This window comes from Osmerus eperlanus, chromosome 17 (genome assembly GCF_963692335.1).
Source record: "Osmerus eperlanus chromosome 17, fOsmEpe2.1, whole genome shotgun sequence".
NCBI classification, from domain to species: Eukaryota; Metazoa; Chordata; class Actinopteri; order Osmeriformes; family Osmeridae; genus Osmerus; species Osmerus eperlanus.
Window position 1 is genome coordinate 10,447,125 of NC_085034.1, and position 24,208 is coordinate 10,471,332.

Consider the following 24,208-nt stretch of genomic DNA (forward strand, 5'->3'; position numbering starts at 1 on the left):
TAGGCCACCCCCACACACACACACACACACACACACACAACACACACTTAATATATGTATGTAAACATACAGACCCACATGTAACAGTCACTCAACTTGACAGACATGTATGTGTGGTGACCACCCAACACACAAACAACATGCACTGGATTTAACCACTTTCTCTCTCTCTAATACATAGTGGACAATGCTTCCGAGGGCGGGCCTAAGAACAAGGACTTGTTGATTGAGAGTCCTCTGAGCCAGTTACCCGAGGCCCTGCGTGCGGTCAGCAACGTTCCAAAGGCTACGCAGACCTCCCCTGGCCCATCCACCAGCCCCCGTCCTTCAAGCAGAGAACAGGTACATGTCCCCAGTTGGCGCACCCACACACACACACACACACATGCACTTTAAGGGGATTTCTCTCTCCTAAACCTCTTGTGTGTTCCTCGCAGCTGCTGGTGGAGGAGAACGAGTGCTTGAAAGTGGAGCTCTCTCGAGCCAAGATGGCATTGGCAGAAGCCCAAATGGAGAAAGACTCGCTGTTGCACCGAATGAAGAGCCTGAAAGTGAACACCAGCTAGGTTAGAGGCTAGGCTAGCTGGAGGCCCCCGGCCCACCAGTAGGGGTGAGCTACCACAAGGGTGTAGCGGGTACGGAGGGAGGCCTGCTCGCTACAGGTGCCTTGAGGAAGGCCAGTGTTGACAGGATGAAGACACAAGGGGGGTGAGGGGGGGTGGGTTGGTCCCAGTCTTATCAAGGTGCTTTTCTGCTACACCCCCTCCTTCCCACATTGTAGAGCATAGCACTACCTTGCTCGTGACGAGAATAAAAAAATAGATATAAATATCAAATAAATACTTGAAGATTGCTGTGACGCGGTCCTCCCTTTTTGGACCGATGGTCGTCGTTATTTGAGTTTTTAAGTGTTTAGCTGTTGCGACGCCCCAAGCTGCGGCTGCCTATTACGAGATTCCGAGAGAGAAGCAGACGCGGGTTTTGCGTCTGAAAGGAGGGATGGAGAGGGACGTGGAGGATCAGCAGGGTTTGAAATCCCCAAAATAACAGTGCTTTGCTAGAAGGCAGCCCCCCCCTCACACACACACACACCGGTTTAGGGGCTTGCTGTACCATTCACATTCTTTGACTCTATAGTAACATGCAAAAACCGTGTGGGGATGGTGGGTGGTGTATCTGATCAACTTGATTCAACTGTATACTAGAGGTGTGGAGAAACGCTGAATGTCATATCTTCAGAGGAATGTCTTACAAAGAGAGACAAATTTTGCACTGCACATGAACTGAAACTCGTTGTTTGGCACGTTTGAGTGGGGAGGTAGTGTCTAGCTTTTCATCAATTGTCCTTTTGAGTGTGTATGGTCGTGTACATACAAACGAATGTGAAATACATACTATACCCGATGATTTTTTACAACAGGATTCTCCAAGGTTACGCAGTATTTTCATGTGTGTGCGTGTGTTTGATCCAAGTGTTTAGTTCTTTTATTTTCTTGTGCAACCTGAACAAGCGTTTCATGAAATAGAATACGTTTATCTTTTCATATCCCTCAATCATTCCTGATGAACACAAAAATGTCTCATTGCACTGGCTTTCCCCCTATTTTTCTACATGTAAATAGCTACCTACATGTGCACTTTTGAATCTAACCCGCTGTATATATGACTCACATCTCCCACACATGAAAGTACCTCTCAAACCGGTCATAGAACACATGCCGGTCAACTCTTAAACAACCAATGAGGGGAGAGAACACTAACTTGGCGTACAAGCCAATATGAAAAAAAAGAAAGAAAAAAAAGAATAGCTTCTATGCTGTCTGCTATGTCCCCTCATCTCTGATCAATGCAGGATAAAAACAGGCACGTGCAAGCTGCCTGGCTATATACAGTCCTACATGTGTGTGTGTGCGCGCGCGTACTAAATTTGCATAACCTTCCTTGTGTCATCTTACCTATACCTGCTGCTACTCTGTGCTGTGTGCCTCTGTGTGTAGGAGGAATCATTGGGGACTGTCTCCATGTAGAACTGAGAACAGTAGAAGGACACATGCTTTACTGTCTGGAAATAACATGATTTGGCTCATCGCATACATTATTGACTACTAGCCCTTCCATTAGGATTGGTGTCATTCATTGTTGTTGTTTTTTTTTTCCATAACCAGGAACTACTCTTGGATTTAGACTAGTCCTATCCCCAGTTCATAGTCCAGTCTAGTCCAGCTGAATGTCTCTCACAGCTGCCCAGTCCCATTGCTGTTTTGTACATACATCCATAGAACACAAGTAGTTATCTGCACAACTACAGCAGCAAGACTGGAAATGGAAAAGGGTGGAGGATAAAAAAATTAAAAAACTTGATTGTACTTAAACATTTACAGTGAGGAAAATAAGTATTTGAACACCCTGCTATTTTGCAAGTTCTCCCACTTAGAAATCATGGAGGGGTCTGAAATTGTCATTGTAGGTGCATGTCCACTGTGAGAGACATAATCAAAAAAAAAAATCCAGAAATCACAATGTATGATTTTTTTAACTATTTATTTGTATGATACAGCTGCAAATAAGTATTTGAACACCTGAGAAAGTCAATGTTAATATTTGGTACAGTAGCCTTTGTTTGCAATTACAGAGGTCAAACGTTTCCTGTAGTTTTTTTACCAGGTTTGCACACACTGCAGGGGGGATTTTGGCCCACTCCTCCACACAGATCTTCTCTAGATCAGTCAGGTTTCCGGCCTGTCGCTGAGAAACACAGAGTTTGAGCTCCCTCCAAAGATTCTCTATTGGGTTTAGGTCTGGAGACTGGCTAGGCCACGCCAGAACCTTGATATGCTTCTTACGGAGCCACTCCTTGGTTATCCTGGCTGTGTGCTTCGGGTCATTGTCATGTTGGAAGACCCAGCCTCGACCCATCTTTAATGCTCTAACTGAGGGAAGGAGGTTGTTCCCCAAAATCTCGCAATACATGGCCCCGGTCATCCTCTCCTTAATACAGTGCAGTTGCCCTGTCCCATGTGCAGAAAAACATCCCCAAAGCATGATGCTACCACCCCCATGCTTCACAGTAGGGATGGTGTTCTTAAGATAGTACTCATCATTCTTCTTCCTCCAAACACGTTTAGTGGAATTCTGACCCCAAAGTTCTATTTTGGTCTCATCTGACCACATGACTTTCTCCCATGACTCCTCTGGATCATCCAAATGGTCATTGGCAAACTTAAGACGTGCCTGGACATGTGCTGGTTTAAGCAGGGGAACCTTCCGTGCCATGCATGATTTCAAACCATGACGTCTCAGTGTATTACCAACAGTAACCTTGGAAACTGTGGTCCCAGCTCTTTTCAGGTCATTGACCAGCTCCTCCCGTGTAGTTCTGGGCTGATTTCTCACCTTCCTTAGGATCATTGAAACCCCACGAGGTGAGATCTTGCATGGAGCCCCAGTCCGAGGGAGATTGACAGTCATGTTTAGCTTCTTCCATTTTCTAATGATTTCTCCAACAGTGGACCTTTTCTCACCAAGCTGCTTGGCAATTTCCCCGTAGCCCTTTCCAGCCTTGTGGAGATGTACAATTTTGTCTCTAGTGTCTTTGGACAGCTCTTTGGTCTTGGCCATGTTAGTAGTTGGATTCTTACTGATTGTATGGGGTGGACAGGTGGCTTTATGCAGATAAAGACCTCAAACAGGTGCATCTAATTTAGGATAATAAATGTAGTGGAGGTGGACATTTTAAAGGCAGACTAACAGGTCTTTGAGGGTCTAGCTGATAGACAGGTGTTCAAATACTTATTTGCAGCTGTATCATACAAATAAATAGTGAAAAAAATCATACATTGTGATTTCTGGATTTTTTTGTTGTTGATTATGTCTCTCACAGTGGACATGCACCTACGATGACAATTTCAGACCCCTCCATGATTTCTAAGTGGAAGAACTTGCAAAATAGCAGGGTGTTCAAATACTTATTTTCCTCACTGTATATGAGTTTACTCTCCCCCCTTCACCTACAATAAACCCCTCTCCATCGCAATACAGACTCTCATTTCACAATGCTCCTCCGCCTATCCAGGGAGCTCCGCCCCCGAGGCCCTGTGCAGAAAACAAAACCTTCTAATGTAATATGTCTGTCAGAAGCTGCTGAATTACTGAAGAAAAAAATTAAATGACATCCTATCAAGCCTGTCGCCTCTTTTTAATCAAAATGGTATGCTCGTATCTCATTGTTCAAGTTCCTGGGTTTAAAACTTGTTCTGTATGTTCTAGAATAGATGTTTCCCTGCTCAACACACCTGATTCAAATGAAGGATCATTATTGTACTGCAGATCTTGATAATGACCATATCATTTGAATGAGTCCAGTGTGTTGGAGCCGGGAAACGTGTAGGACAATGTTTCTTAACCTTGGTCCTCAGGGACCCCTGTATTGCTTGTTTTTGATGTTTCCCTGTGTAACGGGGGTGTAACAGACGTGGTCTTGCGCCGTCCTGAAGGCTTCCTGGACCGATGTTCGTCCCTGCCCAGGCTCGAACACGACACCTCTGACTGCCAAGCGCAACCACTACCAGCTACGCCAAAGAAAAGCTAGCTATTCGTTGACGCGGGTGGCCTATTACATACATGAGTGATTTTCACCGATTCACACCGGTTACACCTGCGTGGACACAACTGATTCAAGCGGGTCATTGTGAAGCTCAGTAGAAGCCTGATAACAACCATTCATTTGAATCAGTGTTGAAGCCGGGGGAAAGAAGAGATCATACAGGACAGTGGGCCTTGAGGACCAGATTTGGAGATCACTAAAGGTTCTAAATGGGAAAAAGTTAAATTGTCATATAAACCTAGTCATAATTGTTCCATGGTTTTACAAAACAAAGGCAGGAGTAAGCTCCTTCTGACAGGGGATTCTGCCAGCTGTTCCCAGCAGACCCTCACATTACGTTTGGGCCTGCCAGGCCTGACCGGCATCTTCCCCCACCATCGTAGCCAACTCACCACCAGGTGGTGATCAGTTGACAGCTCCGACCCTCTCCTCACCCGAGTGTCCAAGACATTCGGCCTCAGATCCGACGACACGACTACAAAGTCTATCATCGAACTGAGACCTGAGTGTCCTGGTACCAAGTGCACATATGGACACCCTTATGCTTGAACATGGTGTTCGTTATGGACAAGCCATGTCTAGCACAGAAGTCCAACAACAAAACACCGCTCGGGTTCAGATCGGGGGGGCCGTTCCTCCCAATCACGCCCCTCCAGGTCTCACTGTCATTGCCCACATGAGCTGGTGGTGAGTTGGCTACGATGGTGGGGGAAGACGCCGGTCAGGCCTGGCAGGCCCAAACGTAATCTGTCAGAAGGAGCTTCAACTCCCACCTCCGGGAGAGCTTCGATCATGTCTTGGGGGGCGCCGGGGACATTGTGTCCGAATGGGCCATGTTCCGGGCCTCCATTGTTGAGGCGGCTGACCGGAGCTGCGGACGCAAGGCGGTCGGTGCATGTCGCGGCGGTAACCCTCGGACCCGGTGGTGGACGCCGGACGTGAGGGATGCCGTCAAGCTGAAGAAGGAGGCCTATCGGACTTTGTTGGCTGGTAGGACTCCAGAGGCAGCTGATGTGTACCGGCAGGCCAAGCAGAATGCGGCTTTGGCGGTCACGGAGGCAAAAACCCGGGCGTGGGAGGAGTTCGGCGAGGCCATGGAGAATGACTTCCGAACGGTTTCGAAAAGGTTCTGGACCACCATCCGGCGACTCAGGAGGGGGAAGCAGTGCACTGTCAACGCTGTATATGGTGGGGATGGTGCGCTGCTGACCTCGATGGGGGACGTCCTGGATCGGTGGAAGGAATACTTTGAAGACCTCCTTAATTCCACCAACACGCTTTCCGACGTGTCTGGGGACATCGGGGGGGGGGGGGGCCCATCTATCTCTGGGGCTGAGGTCGCCGAGGTGGTTGAAAAGCTCCGTGGTGGCAAGGCCCCTGGGGTTGATGAGGTCCGCCCGGAGTTCCTTAACCCTCGTGCTGCCTTCGGGTCACATGACCCAAAGGTTCATAACGAACCATCATTGTGTTTACCCAATTTTACCCAATACAAAAACAAATAAAAATACTTTTCTTTTAACCTTCGCAATGTGGGGGGTCTGAGACAGCCCGACGGTTAAAAGAAAATGCTTCACTTTGTTTTTGTATGCGGTAAAGTTGTCGCAATACGACGGTGGGTCACAATGACTGATGGGTCAGAACGACCCGAGGAGAACACAAGGGTTAAGGCTCTGGATGTTGTAAGGCTGTCTTGGTTGACACGACTCTGCAACATCGCGTGTACCGGATTCCCTGATCGGGGCTGTTCGGTCCCTGTACGACCGGTGCCAGAGTTTGGTCCGCATTGCCGGTAGTAAGTCGAACTTGTTCCCGGTGAGGGTTGGACTCCGCCAGGGCTGCCCTTTGTCACCGATTCTGTTCATAACTTATATGGACAGAATTTCTAGGCGCAGCCAGGGCGTTGAGGGGGTCCAGTTTGGGGACCTCAGGATCGGGTTGCTGCTTTTTGCGGATGATGTGGTCTTGATGGCTGCATCGGGCCTTGACCTTTAGCTCTCACTGGAGCGGTTCGCAACCGAATGCGAAGCGGCTAGGATGGGCATCAGCACCTCCAAATCTGAGGCCATGGTTATCGACCGGAAAAGGGTGGAGTGCAATCTCCGGGTCGGGGAGGAGATCTTGACCCAAGCGGAGGAGTTCAAGTATCTCGGGGTCTTGTTCACGAGTGAGGGAAGAATGGAGCACGAGATCGACAGGCGGATCGTTGCGGCGTCCGAAGTGATGCGGGCTCTGCATCGGTCCGTCGTGGTGAAGAAGGAGCTGAGTCGAAAGGCGAAGCTCTTTATTTACCAGTCGATCTACGTTCCTACCCTTACCTCTGGTCACGAAATGTGGGTAGTGACCGAAAGAACGAGATTGCGAATACAAGCGGCCGAAATGAGTTTTCTCCGCAGGGTGTCTGGGCTCTCCCTTAGAGATAGGGTGAGAAGCTCGGTCATCCGGGAGGGGCTCAGAGTAGAACCGCTGCTCCTCCGCGTCGAGAGGGGCCAGTTGAGGTGGCTCGGGCATCTGATAAGGATGCCTCCTGGACGCCTCCCTGGTGAGGTGTTCTGGGCACGTCCCACTGGGAAGAGGCCCCGGGGAAGACCCAGGACACGCTGGAGGGACTATGTCTCTTGGCTGGCCTGGGAACGCCTCGGGGTCCCCCAGGAAGAGCTGGTGGAAGTGGCCGGGGAGAGGGAAGTCTGGGCCTCCCTGCTTAGGTTGCTGCCCCCGCGACCTGACCCCCGGAAAAGCGGCAGATGATGGATGGATGGATGGATGGATGGAATACATATAACTCTGGAACTGGAAATGCTTATTCATTTAGTTAAAAATACTTCAGAAACCTTTTCTCTTCATCTTCATGCCTCGTCTGCCCTGCCAGTTTTGTTGATTGATGCTGACTAACAGAACAAGGCTGACACCTACAGGCAGGTGGGCAAGTATTGCAGATATCCACAACAAAAATGTCTAAATCCAGTGTGATAAAGGGTCCCTTTTCAAATGTGTTGCGGTGAAGTTGAGGAATTCATACGGATTTTGGTGTGTATCTGTTGCGCGAATGTAGACTGATAATCTCAGTTTACTCAATTATAAACACGGGCCTAGCCTATAGTGTAATCGAGAGAGGGAGGAGCATCTGTGTTGTGGGATGTGTTTATCTGAGTGTGTGACTGAAACGGACAAGAGAGAGGTTGTGGGAGAGAAACATTGGCTCATGAGATCAGTTTGAAGCTCTGGCACAGACAGAACACCGTGTCTGTGTCCAACGCCCAGCGGCTGTGCAGCTGTGTAGCTACCCTATTTCCTTTCTCCCCCTCTTTCTCGTGGACTCGATCTTCTTAGTAGGCTATAGAATGCTAGGGCATACAGATTATTCCATCGTTTCCTAGATAACTAGGCATAACTAATGGGCCTGAGAAATTATAGTGGTTTATGTCACAACATGCGCTGTTGGCAACCACAGGGTGCTTAGAGAGATGAACAGAGGGGGTGTGTCTGTTTCCAAGACTGTCAATGGACAGCAAGCTTTAAAAAACATAGACTCCGACGCGTTGCTTGTGTTGTTCATTCACATAAATGTACACAGACCATACAAGTCGGCTTTTAAGTGTTGTGTTTGTTTGACATTATTTATCAGTGACATTCCCGAATGGACTAAAAAGGCAAAGCAAATGCCGCCGTCCATTTCAAGTTGTTAAAATGGACACGCATCAAATGTAAAAACTCAACCTAATTTAACATATATTTTAGACAAATAGAAATGAGTAACAACATTTGAGATGTTTTCAACACACAAAGCCCTCTTTTCCCGTTGGAGTCAGAGGTTTGCCATCCACGCCCATACTGTAGCTACAGAGAGCGCTGTCCCTTGCCAAGGAGTAGCGCTCGGTAGCGAGTGCGGTTCGAGAGAAAAGTGGAGAGAGACTGGGATGCGTCTACTCGGTTGGAATCGACTACCTTCCAACAAAAGACACGCACAGCTACTTTGAACACAAGAAAGTGTGTGTGTGCAGACTGAGGCGTAAAAAAAGAAACGGAGAGGAGCCGAACCGGGATTTATAAGCAACCGGCTAGTTCGGGGTATCCTCGCCTCGTTCCCTTTAAAAGCTGCACCAAAGACTGATCTCGAAATTCGTTATCTACTGTTCTTCATTCTAACCTTCATTTCGAGAATGTACTAGGGTTGCAACTGAGTCCTGCGAGTCAAATCAGCTCTGCAGCAATTTACCCTGGCTACTGTTATTCGCCGTTCAAAGATTGCCGTCTCCGGGAACATGCAGTAAAAGACAACCGTCAAATGTGTTTCTGCGCGAGACAGTAACGGGGGGGATCCCCATTACCGTCAATTTCTCTGAATGAACCGTGTGGATTATAATTCCGTGATTTAAACTTCGGTCGGGATGGGGAAGGAACAAGAACTACTCGATGCCGCTCGGACGGGGAATGTCGTTCTGGTGGGGAAATTATTAAGTGGGAGAAAGGGAATACTGGGGACAGCCTCTGGTTCCATACCTTTGCCCAACCTACTAAGGTAAGCGACGTCAACACGTCTATTGCTCTTGGTGTGTTAACAGTGGCTGTATAGTATGTATGTAGAGAAATGCCACTTTATGACAACTTGAAATGTAACAATGTCAGAGGCAATTATGGCTGCAGTGCACAACCTTGGCTGGTCAGTAATTTCCTCCGAGCCCAGTATTTCCCTCGGAGGCCAGTTACTGTCTGGCAGTCCATAGCATGTATGGTGAAATCTTGACAGCTGTCAAATGTGTTGCCTACTTTCACTGTGACATGATTATGACGGGCGTGGTGGCATTCTCTCAAGCCGAGAGAAGTTTTGGTTGATGTGAACCATGTTGGAAACCTGCCAATGTCTTTATAGGCCTATAAGGTGGCCTATCTAAATCGAACAGGATGAACTGAGGCTTCATTGGACATGCTCTTATACGAAGTTACATAAGCGAGAAAACTCAACATTATTATTCAGGTAATTGTACGCTGTGTTGAATACAGTTAGCTTACAAAAGGGCAATTTCCTGCAAGACTTACACATTGCGACGCGGGTTCGACTTTTCCCATCATTATTTCTTCCAGGGTGAGAACGGACTGCAGATAATTAGTTGGATCAAAGTCTAGGGCGTAGAGTGGATGCGCCGCCTCCGGCCGCAGGTTAGGCTATTGTGCTCCGCAGCAGAGTGAGACTTAGCCCGAGGCAGGTTGAAACGTGTCCCGTTAAAAAGGAAACGGAGGTGATGTCTCGTGAAGGCTAGGTTAAGTTCAGAGCATGAGTATGTTATGCCTGATTTTCTGTGTGTGTGTCATATGTGGCAGAGCATGCATATTTGACCATTCAAACTGTTGACTGTGGTTCTTCAATAGTCTATTATAAGTGTTGCTTTTTGGAGGTGAGTGTCTTTCTTCAGGGAAATGCAGCACTTCTTGTCAAGCCTTTATTGGGTCACGTTTATTGGTCCATATAGTGATGTCTGTAAAACAGTGGGTGGGCCAATGACAGTCCAGCTGGTCTGGTCAAGGTCTTGTGAATACAGGCCTATCACTATTTAAAGTAGGTGTGTGTTTGTGTGGCAGCTAATTTAAGGCATGGCAGACTAGCTGAATGCTGAATGCTCGAATGATGAGGCACCAGTAGCTAATTGTCCAGACATAGCTCAATGTCTGAATGATGTAGCCACCAGTGGCGACTCACCACATTTATGGAGACTGTGTCAACAAGGAGGTCAAAGAGCATTTGAGTGAGCAGGCTGATGTTATGGGAATATTCCCTCCAAATGGACTGCATATTTTCCCATCTTAAAGCCTTCAAGCGTTTCATAGCATTCCAAAGCCGTGAGGCCCTTTTCAGTAGTTGGGCTGCTCAACACCCAACTGAAACACATCCACGTACACACACAAACGTACACACACACACTTACACACACATACACACGCATAAACACACACTCAAAAACAAAGGGGATGCAGACACGATTGTCCTGAGGCGCAAAGCCGCTGTGGTTTGTTGATGGTGAACAGGGCATGCAGACACACACACACACACGCACACACAAGTGTAAAATCAATAGTAGATGATCTCATGCAGTTTAATGGGTCATATTTCCTATGAACTAGCTATAGATACTCCATTTAGAGGATGGTCTGTGCATCCTCAGTCTCTGGCTTCCATCCCATAACACTGATGATGATGAAGACAGATTTACAACGCTATTATGTTAGCTTACAGTTAACCCTATGGTGACTTGCAGGAACAATGGCAAAATGGTCACATATTGAGTTTGAGGACAGTCGTTGTGATACCGGTGGTCACGCAAACTTTTGGTCAGTGTCCATGGTTACTGTCTGTGAATCTAACCTGCTTGCTTGCAGGTTTTCCATAACAAACTCTGCATTTTTACCTATCCTCTCTCACTTTCTGAGCCTGACAGAGTTGGCAGACATGGGGTGTCCTTTCCTGGTTCAGCCGACCGATTTCGAACACAATTGAATTTGCTTAGTTATACGTCGGGAGTCCTTGAACTGTTGTGTAGTGGGTTAAGCAAGGGGAGTTTCTATAGCCTAGTGCGCAGCAAGCTTGAAAGAAAAAAAAGGGATATGAATAGGGGCCTGTGCCCCAGTAGAGTTTTATGTCTAACAACGCCTCTGTACAGCCGTGTTGCTTTTTTTCCGGAATATGTGCTCAGATTGACCATAAACACGTAATAAAACCTACATCTGAAGTGTGGTGAAGTAGGACATTGTTTTTTGTCGCCGGGTGCCATGGTGGATCCTAGTATCGGAGCTCCATTAATGTTGGCTTTCAATAGTTCTCATGCCCGCGCTTAACTCAGAGTGGACTCAGAGTTGATTTAACAAATTCAAATCAGCTTTTCTGGAAAACCGAAAAGTTAGCGTTTCCCATTTTAGGGTAAATCAACTCAGAGTTCAGGGTTAAGTTCACAGTTTGTTGAAGCTGCTTTCTGGAATACCCCCAAGATGAGGGAAGGAAGTGGTTTGGTGAGTTATGTATGATGACGATGATGATGACGGTGATCATGATGGTGTTGAGGCTTATGTATGGGTGAAGAATGAAAAGGAGACTGAACACCAGGCAGATGAGTTTGCAGAGATATCCCAATAGCTGATTATAGTGGTTCTCTCCCCCACTTATCAAGTGTCATCAAAGGGGTGTTCAAAACACACACACACACACACACATACTGTATATACACACACGGAAATCCCCCTTTGAAGAGTGAGTGTGGCTGATAATACATATGTCGTAGGCCTTCTCAAACAAACAGGGCTGACATGATAGAAGGTAGAGGGACACACACACACACACGCTCGTCGGCTGTTTAAATTGGCACGTGGAGTCAGAGACAGTCTCCTTAGTGTTTATTTTCTGATGTGTTCTGCTGCTTGTTTTGGAGCCTGTAACCAAACAACCTTGTACTCACAGCATGTAGCTGTGTGTGTACGTGTGCAGCAAGTGTGTGTTTACAGTTCTGTATTTTCACACAGCTTTTCATGCTTTGCCATGGCGTAATGGGAGTTATGTATGTTGGAGATGCAAAAAATGAAAGACTGCAAAATGTTTTTATTTATTTATGGGAAAGTCTTCTTATGACCTCAACACATTGTCATTCTATTCTCTGAGGTGATTTTTTTTTTTTTACCTTAGTATAGTACATGGTGATCCTCAAAACCGTTTGAGTCTGGCTGGGGGGTGTGTGTGTGTGATAAACCCATCATTGTGAAGGCAAAATACCTTAGCTAATGTGTGGCTGTGCAGTGTGTCTGTGTGAATGACTCAACAACTAGTTGGTGTGTGTGAAAAGAGAGAGAGAGTCAGAGGGATTGTATAATCTGGATGTGTAGGAGAAGGAGAAGGGGGAGGAGCAGAGCAGAGCAGATGGGCGGAGGTAAAGAAGTAGTCTGGAGATGTTGACTGGGTCAGGGGTTAACTGTGGAGAATGTAAGTCACATTAAGTTTGGGAATGAAAGACACACACACTCACAAACTGTGACTTAAGACCAACAACTTTCCAGTAAACATTTGGGAGATGCCATCAAAACAGATTCAAAGTTTTGCAGTACTGGGGGGTATTCCAGGTAGCGGGTTTAACAAACTGTGAGCCTAACCCTGAACTCTGAGTTGATCTACTCTAAAATGGGAAACTCCGCCTTTTCGGTTTCAGAAAAGCTGATTTGAATTTGTTAAATCAACTCGGAGTACGTCCACTCTGAGTTAAGCGCGGGCATGAGAACTATTGAAAGCCAACATCAATGGAGCTCCGATACTAGGATCCACCATGGCAACAGGTGACGAAAAATGTTGTCCTACTTCACCAGAAAGTGGGAGGGGATAGGTAGAAACAGAGTTTGTCATGGAAAACCTGCTAGCGAGTAGGTTAGGTTCACAGAGTAAGTTGCCATGGACACTGACCAAAAGTTTTCTTTACCTCTCTTTCTGGAATGGAAAACCCGGAGTATGGCTCCTGTCAGAGGCTGTGTGTGTGTGTGTGTGAGTGAGAGAGAGAGAGACCGAGAGAGATGTTGAGAGAATGTCTGTTGGTTGTTGGTATACGTGGAGAGTTGCGAGTGTTGGGAGAGAAGAAGTCATTATAGGAGAATGGCTTTGTGTGTGTGTGTGTTGGCATCAAATCATGTCTGGGACTGAGGCTAATCAGTAGTTGAGGAAGGTGTGTGTGTGTTGCAATCGAACTCTCAGAGCCTGCTTACATCTCCATTAGGGCCAGGGCCAAGCTCTGCTGCTGCACCCTGCCAAGAGACTGAGACCAACAGATGAAGCCAAGTCAGCACACACACACACACACACACACACACACACAGAGTACAAGCTGTCTCAATCGGCATCTTTCAGTATCTTACTTTCGGACTGTCTGTCTCTTTCTCCCTATTTCTTCTTATCTGTCGCTTACTTTATTTATTTTGTTTAAACACAATTAATCTAACTTTTAAGGAGCTCTCATCAAGAAGGGCAGCAGTATTGCAGAGTTTGTTAATAAAGAACAAGCAACATAAACTGCATGTGTGAGTTATGGACCATGCAACCTCTTTATAACTGGTAACTTTCCTTCCTTCCTTCCTTCCTTCTCTCTCTCGCTCTCTCACTCTGCTTTTCACTCTCTCTCTCTTTTCCGCACTCTTGCCCAGTCTCTCTCTCTCTCTCTCTCTCTCTCTCTCTCTCTCTCTCTCTCTCTCTCTCTCTCTCTCTCTCTCTCTCTCTCTCTCTCTCTCTCTCTCAATTCAATTCAGCTTTATTAGCATGACAGTTATTACAACCGTATTGCCAAAGCAAGAGGCACAACAACAGACAACCATACATCAACAACACAAGGAACGACAGCCAGTATTGTCTGGAACATGTGGCAACAACAAAGCGTCAAGAACAGAAAACAACACTTTGCAAGACACAGTGACAACAAAAACCCAAAATCAGAACAGAATCAAAACAAAAACAACAAAAGTGAATAGCTACAGTGAAATGGACAAAACATATTACAAATAGAAGGCAACACTTCAAGGCTGGTCAGACTACACTCAGGATTTCCCTAATTTCATGGCACTCTTTAACCCTCGTGCTGCCTTCGGGTCACATGACCCAAAGGTTCATAACGAACCATCGTTGTGTTTACCCAATTTTACCCAATACAAAAACAAATTAAAATAATTTTCTTTTAACCTTTGCAATGTGGGGGGTCTGAGACAGCCCAACGGTTAAAAGAAAATGCTTCACTTTGTCTTTGTATGCGGTAAATCTGTCGCAATACGACGGTGGGTCACAATGACTGATGGGTCAGAATGACCCGAAGATAACACAAGGGTTAAGAAATCGTCCAGATAGGGGGACTGTGTGTCCCTCCCCTAAGAGTGATTTCATCTTTTCATCATCGGACAGTGTGGTGAACGATGGTATAAGGGTTTCAAATTTATTAAAGAAATGCTGTCTGGTATTTATGTATTGTTGGCAGTGTAGTAGAAAGTCCATCTCTGTCTCTACCTCGGAGAATCAGGTGGCTGAGCGGTTAGGGAATCGGGCTAGTAATCTGAAGGTTGCCGGTTCGATTCCAGGCCATGACAAATGACGTGCCGTGCCTTGTCCCTGTACTTACTGTAAGTCGCTCTGGATAAGAGCGGCTGCTAAATGACTGAAAACCTCACCTGTCGTACAGTAACCACATACTCAGGATTCTTTTGGTAACCAGGTTTTTTTGAAAATGTTAGGTGTTAGTTGATTAGTTAGTCTCATGGCCAGCTGACTGAAAGGACTCTTTTGGGGGGATCAGTTCTTGGGTTTGCAGTGCTTCAAATTTCAGTGTATCTTGGGGACTTGATTTGAGATGCATCCAGAATTTTAGTGTTGTTTTCTTGATGTTTATAATTAATGGATATCGGCCTAATTCTGCTCTGGTGGGTGTTTTCCTTTGTATGTTCAATATAATTCTACAGAATTCAGCATGCAGGGCCTCTATTGGATGCTTGTCCCATCTAGTGTAATCATGCTGACTGAGTGGACCCCATACCTCACTTCCATATAGCGCTATTGGTGCTATTATGCTATCAAATATTTTAGTCCAGATTCTGATTGGTATGTCTATGCTGCTGCTGTATTGCTCTCTCTCTCTCTCTCTCTCTCTCTCTCTCTCTCTCTCTCTCTCTCTCTCTCTCTCTCTCTCTCTCTCTCTCTCTCTCTCTCTCTCTCTCTCTCTCTCTCTCTCTGTCTCTCTCTCTCTGTCTCTCTCTCTCTCTCTCTCTCTCTCTCTCTCTCTCTGTCTCACACATACACACACACACACCGAGACAGCTATCCAGTCTCTCTCTGTCACTCTTTATCATTGACTCTTCCATCTTTGGTTCATCCTCTTGCTCAGTATGTGTTCTCTCCTTCTCTCTCTCTCTCCCCTCTCCTGTCTCTCCGTTTCTCACTTCTATTTCTACTGTGGTGTCTGTCTCATATATAAGACTCTATAATACACACACACAGTGTCTTACACATGATAGTTATTTCTATTATGTTGACAGATACATCACTGCTGACTCAATGTTAGGAATTTTCTGAAATCAATCTAGCATTTAGGCTATCACTTAACCATGGAAAGTATTCTTCATATTGGTATGAGTAGAATAGAAGTAATTATGCATAGTGTTTATGTCAAATAGACACAACGCATAGTTATTTTTAAATAGACACAACATAGAAAGTTGTTAAATTGAATAGCCAGTTCTTAAGCTGGTAGTTAAATTCGTTGTATTATGTCATCAAGGTATAAGGAGAGGAGGTTGGAGGGAAGTTAAGGATTCTGTTGAGCAGTATTGGGATGCAGCCCTAGAGATAAGTGTGAGGTCTAGGCTGTCATGGTAATCTAAGGGGCTGTGACCCCTACATAACAGAAGTAGTGTTGGAGGCACACACACACATTCCAACCCATCCAAAATGTTTTTGTATACCATGATAGATGAAGGCAACTTAATGAAACTAGTCTTTGAAGATTCCCTCTGTGGTGTAGAGAGCTTGAAACAGGGCAAGACAAGACAGGGCTTAATAGAACCATTTAGTCAAACTCTTGCTTTACACTATTTGAACAACTGGTGAGTGTTACTATTTTAATTTCAGCCACAGAATGTTACAACGGATGTTAATCCTCCAGTTCTTCGGAGCTGGTCAGGACAGCTGTAAGGACATAAATCTATTGAAGGAAGCATTGCAGCATGGATATCAGTACTGGTATGTGAAGCACAGTATTGATGAGAGGGTGTGTGTGTGTGTGCGTGTTTGTGCACGCGTTTGCCTTTCCGAGGCTCTCAGGTTCTCTGTATCATGGGTGAGTGAGTGTGTGTGTGTGTGTTTGGTGGCAGCGATAAGCAGTCTCTGGCCCTGCAGTCGTGACATTGCTGAGAAGCAGGTTTTTCTCATTTTTTTGTCGTCTGTGACATTTGCAGTCTCCAGACAGCTCCCATTCTGACAAAAGAGACTGGACAAGAGGTTAGAGTGACTTGGGAAGTGTGTGTGTGTGTGTGTGTGTGTGTGTGTGTGTGTGTGTGTGTGAGAGAGAGAGAGAGAGAGAGAGAGAGAGAGAGAGACAGGTAGAGAGAAGGTATAAGAAGAGACTTTCTCTGAGAACGGTACCATCATTTTGATGAACAGTGTCAGGACAAAAAACCCTGAGATCTCGACTGGAACCTTCCGTCCTTGGTGACAAAAAGAGTGATAACACATTGTGAGTGTGTGGGGACACTTACATAAGCGTGGATATGTGTGTGCACAGGTCTGACATATCACTGTTTACACTTGTCTTTCTGAGATTACTTGCTTGAAAAGTACATTTTGCTGTGTGTGAATGATACACTGAATGGGTGTGTGTGAGTATCGTGATGTTGTGGGAGCGACGAAGAGAGATGGATTAGTCTCCTCCGTCCCCCTGATGACGCTCACTTCATTCCCACGGTAATTGATTCCCTATCCGCCCGTTTCTCGTTTGCAGTCGGAACGTGAGCAGAGAAACCAGGAAATGAATTAGGCTGAGCGATGGCCCTAATGGGCCATATGTCCCAAGAGACTGAGCTTGACGCCAACAAATTGCCCTCCAAAATATTCGAGTCACACACTCGGAATAGAATAAAGAAAAGAAATGGCTAAACTGTTCGACTAAAATGTATACTCAAGATGCAGTACAGTGCTTCACTGACGATTAGCATGTCCTCAAAGACACCCTCTCTTCCTCCCTCTCTCCCTCGCTCAACAACATGAACCCCCTTCTCTGGGGCTTGCGCTACTCAAGGTGGAATACATGAAAAATGAGCCCTTTTAAAAAGGGTATCAAATATTCATCGTCCTCTTGACTGCAATGAGAAACAGAATATGAATCATTCGATGTATAATACAGCAGTGCTCGTTGCTTCTCTTATCCAGGACTCCGAACCTGAAATTCGAAACCTTACTTTGGCAAGCATGAATAGAACTTCCTATCGAAATATGATGTTTTGTATATATTTATCTCAACTTTGCTGAATACCTACCACTGTCTCATGCTTCAACGTGAGTTTCACGGATTTAAAAAAGAAAGATCCGGAAAATAAGCAGAGAAAGAATGGAGGGATGAAAAGGGTGTCTGGGGGAATGACACCTGAGCTTTCCGACAGACAGTGACAAGTTTACAGAGAGGAAGAGGGGAAGAGAGAGGGAGGGATGGAGGGGTGGAGTGGTGAAGGTGTAGTGTATCAGCGCCGAAGGCTCTGACAAGCCTGGATATCTCACACCTGCTCACCCCGGGGGGGAGAGTGGGGAATTCCTCTCTCTTACTCCTCTCTCTGTTTCTCTCTCTGTTTCTCACTTCCTTTCTCTCTCTTTTTCTCCCTCTCTCTTCTCCTTTCCAAATCTCTATTTCCATTTCCTATTTCCTATATTTATCCCTTTTTATTCTCTCATTCACCCCCCCACCTTCCCATGTTCCTCTACGTCTCTCCTCTCACTACGTAGACAACCCCCCCCTTCTTCCCTTTTCCTTGTCTTTAACTAGCTCCCATCATTCCTCTTCCTCCCTCTCCTTCTCTCTCTCTCAGGATACATTGAGGGTAGAGGAGGTATGCTGACTAAGCGTGCCTGAAGCCTTCACACCAGAATAGAGCAGCTGGGAGTCCACCCTTTAATTCCTCTTCTCCCCTTCACGTCTGGCTGGCTGGCTTTCTCTCTCTGTCTGTCTGACTGTCGGTCTCTGTCTGTCTGTCTGTCTGTCTGTCTGTCTGTCTGTCTGTCTGTCATTCTATCTTTGTGTGTCTGTCTGTTCACCTGGCTTAGCACTTGTCCGGCAGTCTGTCTAGCAGTCTTCCTGGCCGGCTATCTAGCTCTCCTTCAAGGCTGCTGAGTGTGATCTGTCTGTCTGTACGTCTGTCTGCCTCTTTGTCTGTGTCCTTCTGTCTGAGTCTGTCTCTTTGTTTGGTCTGCGACCAATATGTGTGAGCTATGGAAGCTCTCCACCCTCCTTTCCCTCCCTCTCTCCGTTCCCCCGACCTCTCCCCCTCTCTCAATCCAAAGTGCATGAAACTGGTCTCTTTGTCCTGTGCTACTGTGACAGGTCATCAGGGAGATTAGTCATTTTATGCTGTACGCTACTAATGTGTTTGTGTGTGTGCCTCTGAGGCTGATGTAGTGATCATCAGAAAACAATATAGACGTTGTAGAGGTACATGGTCCTACACACTGTTGTCCCTGACACACACACATACACACGTTTTCATTGATTACATATTTGTAATAACACATGTATGTGTGATAAACACACATACATTACGCATTGAGGGACCCTAGTTATTGTGGTGTTCTGGTTGTCTGTCTATCCGTGTGTGTGTGTGTGTGTGTGTGTGTGTGTGTGTGTGTGTGTGTGTGTGTGTGTGTGTGTGTGTGTAGTGAGAGGCAGGGAATGGAAAGAGGAACGAAAGGATGAGGAGGAGTAGTGGGGAAAACCAATTATGAGACTGATAACAGCCAGGGTATGGATTTTCTTCTGGGCCTAGGGCCAGACCTCTTAAATAGGCCTACCTCTCTCTCTCTCTCTCTCTCTCTTGCTCTCGCTCTCTCTCACTCTTCCTTTCTTTCTCACCCTCTCCTTCTCTTCTTTTCGTTTCCAATCTCCCTCACACTTAAATTCAAATTCAAAAAAGCTTTATTGACACGATAGAAAATCCAGTGTTACTAAATTAATATGGAGTTTAGAGTGTCTGTCCTATGTGTGTGTTTCTGTGTGGTGGGGAAGGGGGGGTTGTGGGGTGGAGAAGGGGTGGGGGGGGGCTGTGTGTGTGTCCCTGTGTGTACAGTATAAGTGGGGTTGGGGTCTCCGAATGTGTGGAGAGTTTGGCTAAGGACAGAAGATCAGATGTGTGTCGGTACCTGTGGGTGTGATAAGACCAAACGAGGATCTTTCATCAACAACAACACTGCGTGTGTGACTGCAGGGGGGTGTTCCATCAACGTCGCTAACGCAAGTCGCGCTAACACGAATAAGTCTCACTTGGGTAAACGTCAACTTAGACTTAAGCCTCAAGCCGTTCCACTAACAGGCAACGCTAATTCAAGCTAGACCTCAATAAGCTTAGACTGTGCAGCCCAGATCAGGCGATCGTCGAAAAGAGGAGTTATGTCGCAAAAAGTATAGCGTAAAGCAGCAGAGGTGTGTTTTTTCAGCAGCGTAAATTGATTTTTTGAGTTTTTTTGTCCCCAAAAAGGGCAATGTTGCCGCAATTAACATGGCAAGGGAGACAACTTGTCAAACCATTACGACCGTTAAAATGCGTAAATTGTAGACTTACCAAATCTACTTAACATATATATATATATATATATGCATTTAGGCCTACTGATAATTAGCGTAATTTGATGAGCTGTCTGAAACCGTTCTGACAGGCTAGCCTATGGTCGATATTCTCAACAGGAGACTGAGAATAATAGCCAGATTGTCCAGTTGCGGCAACGGTTGCTAGACGGCCGGCGGTTCAAGTTGTTGTCAAAGTTCGCAACAAAGGGTTGATGAATTTACGTGCTTGAGTGATTTTAAATATAAACCGTGAACATCCTAGCAGATGCCCTTCACGACTGTGTTCAAACAGGTGTCACTAATAGTACACATACCACAATGCACTAGAATAAACAATTAAAAAATCCATTATTCATCCCACGCAATGTGGACACACACACACATAGGAGCAGTGGAACATACTCACACACACACGCCAAGGGGATAAATGAGTCTTTGCCTTTCATCCTATCCTACTGCCAGGAGAAGAGTCCAGCCACCTCAGCCCAGGGCCCAGTCCAAGTGCTCACCCAGGTCTTGGTCATGGTCAGGAGAGCCAGAATAATAATGTGCTTTGGTCCACCTGTGCCTGTTTCTAGGGTGTGTCCCCTAAAATGTGACCCCTACAGTGTGACCCCTACAGTGGGACCTTACAATGTGACCCCTACAATGTGACCCAAAGTGTGACCCTATTGTAACCCTAAAATGTGACCCTACAGCATGTGACCCTAGTGTGTAAACCTACCTAAACCTGAGTATATGCACTAGATGTTCCTTCAGGCTACTTGTGTGCAGCAAAATGTGTGTGTGAGAGAGGGAGAGAGAGATAATAGAATAAGGCCAGAGAATGCCAGTCGATGTCGCGACTCGCTCTAATAGAGCCACTGACCCATATTAATGCCTGGAGCCAGGGCTCTACACACAATCTCTCTCTCACACACACACACAGTGGCGACACATCTTTTCAATGTGCTCAAATGTGACACTGTGCTGTGAATGTGGAATATTGCATTATGCTTGTCATATATGGCCTTTTGAAAAATCATTGAAACGTTTGAAGTCAAGATGAAAGGCAACTTTTCTTTCCTTCGGTTTTTGGATTCCAAGAGGAGCGTGAGAGAGGAGATCTGTGTTTAAATTGCACCTGACTCTGCTCTTCTTTTGTCCTTGAGTTTAGAAATAAGACCGGTACCAACAAACACACGCACACACACACACACAGACTTAAATGATTCTGATTGTAATATGACCAGTCAGTTTTAATTTCTGTCATGGTTTATGACATCTGTGTGTGGGATTGTGTGTGTGTGTGTGTGGGATGTGACTTACAACATGAGGTGTGTCCATCTCATTGCCTGCTTCATTAGTGAGTAAGTGTCAGTGTTAATTAATGTGTCCCTCTTCATCTTCTCTGTTGTGCTCGCCTCTCTCAATCTCCCTCGATGCTTCATGCCTCTTTCTTCTTCATCTCCTCCTCCTTGTCTTTTCATTGTACCGAACTTGGTTTCCCAGAAGTCTTTATTCTTCTACCCCTCCCGGGCCTCCCTCTCCTCCTACTCAGCCACTTTCAGACTTTTCCTTCCCCTCCTCCTCCTCACCCCATTCCATGTCTCTCTGTCTTTGCTGAGTCACTCAGGGGTCTGATTCTCTCTGGCTCTCTCTCTTACTCACCCCTCTCTCTCCCCACTCCCTCCATCGTTCTCTTTTTATCTCTAATCTCTCTCTCCTCACTCCCCCCATATCTCTCTCCCTCCCTCCCTCCCTCCCTCCATCTCTCTCTCCCCCCTCCCTCCATCTCTCTCTCCCCTTATCCCTCCACCTCTCTCTCTATCTCTCTCTCTCTCTCTCTCTCTCTGTCTCTCTCTCTTATTCTCTCTCTCCCCATTCCCTCCCTCCATCTCTCTCCCCTCCCTCCACCTCTCCTCTGGGGGTGCTTGTTTTAGAGAGTCATAAAGTCTGTCTGTAAAAGGGTTTTCTGCAACGGACACTTGACCCTCCCCCTGATATTCTATACAGACTCTCCTGTATTCTCCACAGGCCAATGACATTTAGACACACACACACACAAACAAACATATGCACATAAACACACACACGCGCGCGCACTCACACAAACACACACATATTGATGGCCGGCGAGGAAATGCATATGTACAAAAACAGCAAACTCAGTGTGGTTTCGGTGGTTTTGCTCAGTCTTCTAAACCTATGTCTAATCGTTGATGTTGATGAACAAACACACACAGACACACACACACGTTTTATTTGAGGCAGCCGTTAAAGGCACTGTGGTGAATATATTAGTTTAAATGTCAGTGGTATTTCAGAGTCGGTTGGCTACCCCCTGACCCTGAGAAAGAGCACCACCACAGAAGAGGGGGGAGGACAGGAGGAGAGAAGGAATTCTCCTATTTGTTTTTCTTTTGTCCAATCCATCCAATTCACTTTCATGCAGCTGATTCATCCTTCGCTCCTTTGAAGAACAATATTTTACAGTCACACTAAATTCTTAAGGTATACATCAAGTATAATCAGTATGTGCTGGGATAGTTAGAATGACACACAGCTATGACAAAAAGTTGATTTACATCTCATTTGAATATTCAAAAAGTTTCTGTTAGGCCAGTCGATGTTAGCATAACCGTGGAACTCTCCAGCAGATTGACCAGGTGACGGTAGCTTCCGCAGCGCTCCTACGAGGCGAGGGGGTATCAGGTCATGTACGGTGCTGTGACCGAAGGAGTGTGGTGCTGCCAGTTACACAAACCTGATTATCCCTCAATACCCTTTTTTCAAAATGCTAATAACTTTGTTTGAGCCTATTTGGCTTACTAAGAGGGTCAAATGAATATTTGTAACTTAAATTGGGGGGAGGAGGGGAGAAGGGGTATTTTATATAGCACCAGCTAAGAGATTTCCCCCCTGAAAGATTATGATTTCTTTATTATTTAGAATTGTTACTGAATTTTTTATATTTAAGATTCTTATATGTTTATCATATGCACCTTCCTGCCATAGTAAATTTCCTGTTTGTGTGAACTTACTTGGCGAATAAAGCTGATTTAGATTGTGATGATGATGTTCAGGCTTCAAAGTTCTTTAGTGTGTGTGTGTGTGTGTTTTTTCCATTTGTTTTGGAACTCTGCTTAATGTGTGGGGGATTTTTAATTCGTATTTTTTCTGTGTGTGTTTACCCAGTGTTCTGTCTGTGAACTCCAGACTGGAACCCCCTCCTCCAGTCCCCTGTGTCTGGCTGGGTTCTAAATAGCCATGGGAAAGCAGGAGAGAGCAGCATTACACAAACTGACTGGACTACATCACACCATGTTCTCTCTCTCTCTCTCTCTCTCTCTCTCTCTCTCTCTCTCTCTCTCCATCTAGCTTTCTCTCTCTCTCTCTCTCTCTCTCTCTCTCTCTCTCTCTCTCTCCCCCCCCCTCTTTAGCTTTCTCACTAGCTTTCTTTCTCTCTCTCCCTCCCTGTCTAGCTTGCTTTCTCTCTCCCTTTCTAGCTTTATTTCTCACCCTCTCTCTCTCCCTCTAGCTTTTTCTTTCTCTGTCTGTCTGTCTGTCTGTCTGTCTGTCTCTCTCTCTTCCTCTACCTCTCTCTCTCTCTCTTGCTTAATCTGCCTGCATCTCTTTCCTTTAGTCACATTGCTCCATCTTTCTCTGTAGTAGTCGAGTAGCCTGGCCTTCTCTCTTTCTCTCCCTCTCCGTATTTCTGGATGGAGTGTCTTCAACTAGCCGTAAGAGAAATATCAAAGAGACACTGTAAAACAGTTATTTTCTTTCCTTTAATTACTTAACAGTTATAGTCGTTATAAATTATTTATGTGTACAGTCTGTGCGTGACGGGTGAGAAATATTTCTCAGACTGCATTTTCTGTGTGGGTGGATGTAGGTTTGTGTGTGTGTGGTCAATGATACTCTTGGTTGTTTAAGCCAGGATTGCCATTAGCTTCCTTTGCTCTGATTTGCTTGATCATTCTCTCTTCTCTTTTTTTTCTTTCTTTCTCTTTCTTTCTTTCTCTCTCTTTCTTTTTCTCTTTAACACACACTCAACGATCAATACTGCTATTCTATCTGTATCTACGGCCATACTGACAGTGCATCAGCCCTTGGCCTTTAACAGACATGCATTACAGCCTGTGCAATATTATCTTCAACTCCTTGTCCTGTGTGTGTGTGTGTGTGTGTATTTGGGGGGGTTGGGTGGGGGGGTGGAGAAAGAGTGGCAGTGAGACGGGAGAGGAATAAAAGGAGCCGAGGGAGAGGGGTAGGGAGGGAGAGAGGGAGAGAGGGAGAGAGAGGTATA

At 45.8% G+C, this 24,208-nt stretch overlaps 2 protein-coding genes across 2 annotated transcripts in view; both read left to right on the forward strand.

The window, feature by feature from the left end:
• bltp3b (bridge-like lipid transfer protein family member 3B) overlaps positions 1 to 1,851 on the forward strand; it is a 33,394-nt gene extending 31,543 nt beyond the window's left edge. Inside the window, exons 22-23 of the mRNA XM_062482611.1 lie at positions 182 to 342; positions 438 to 1,851. Coding sequence (XP_062338595.1) covers positions 182 to 342; positions 438 to 566 — 290 coding nt within the window. The 3' untranslated portion in view covers positions 567 to 1,851. The remainder of the gene's footprint in view (positions 1 to 181; positions 343 to 437) is intronic.
• A 6,645-nt stretch (positions 1,852 to 8,496) lies between these two features.
• Positions 8,497 to 24,208, forward strand: part of anks1b (ankyrin repeat and sterile alpha motif domain containing 1B) — a 227,704-nt gene continuing 211,992 nt past the window's right edge. Inside the window, 1 exon segment of the mRNA XM_062482750.1 lies at positions 8,497 to 9,119. Within this exon segment, the coding sequence (XP_062338734.1) occupies positions 8,989 to 9,119 (131 nt within the window). The 5' untranslated portion in view covers positions 8,497 to 8,988.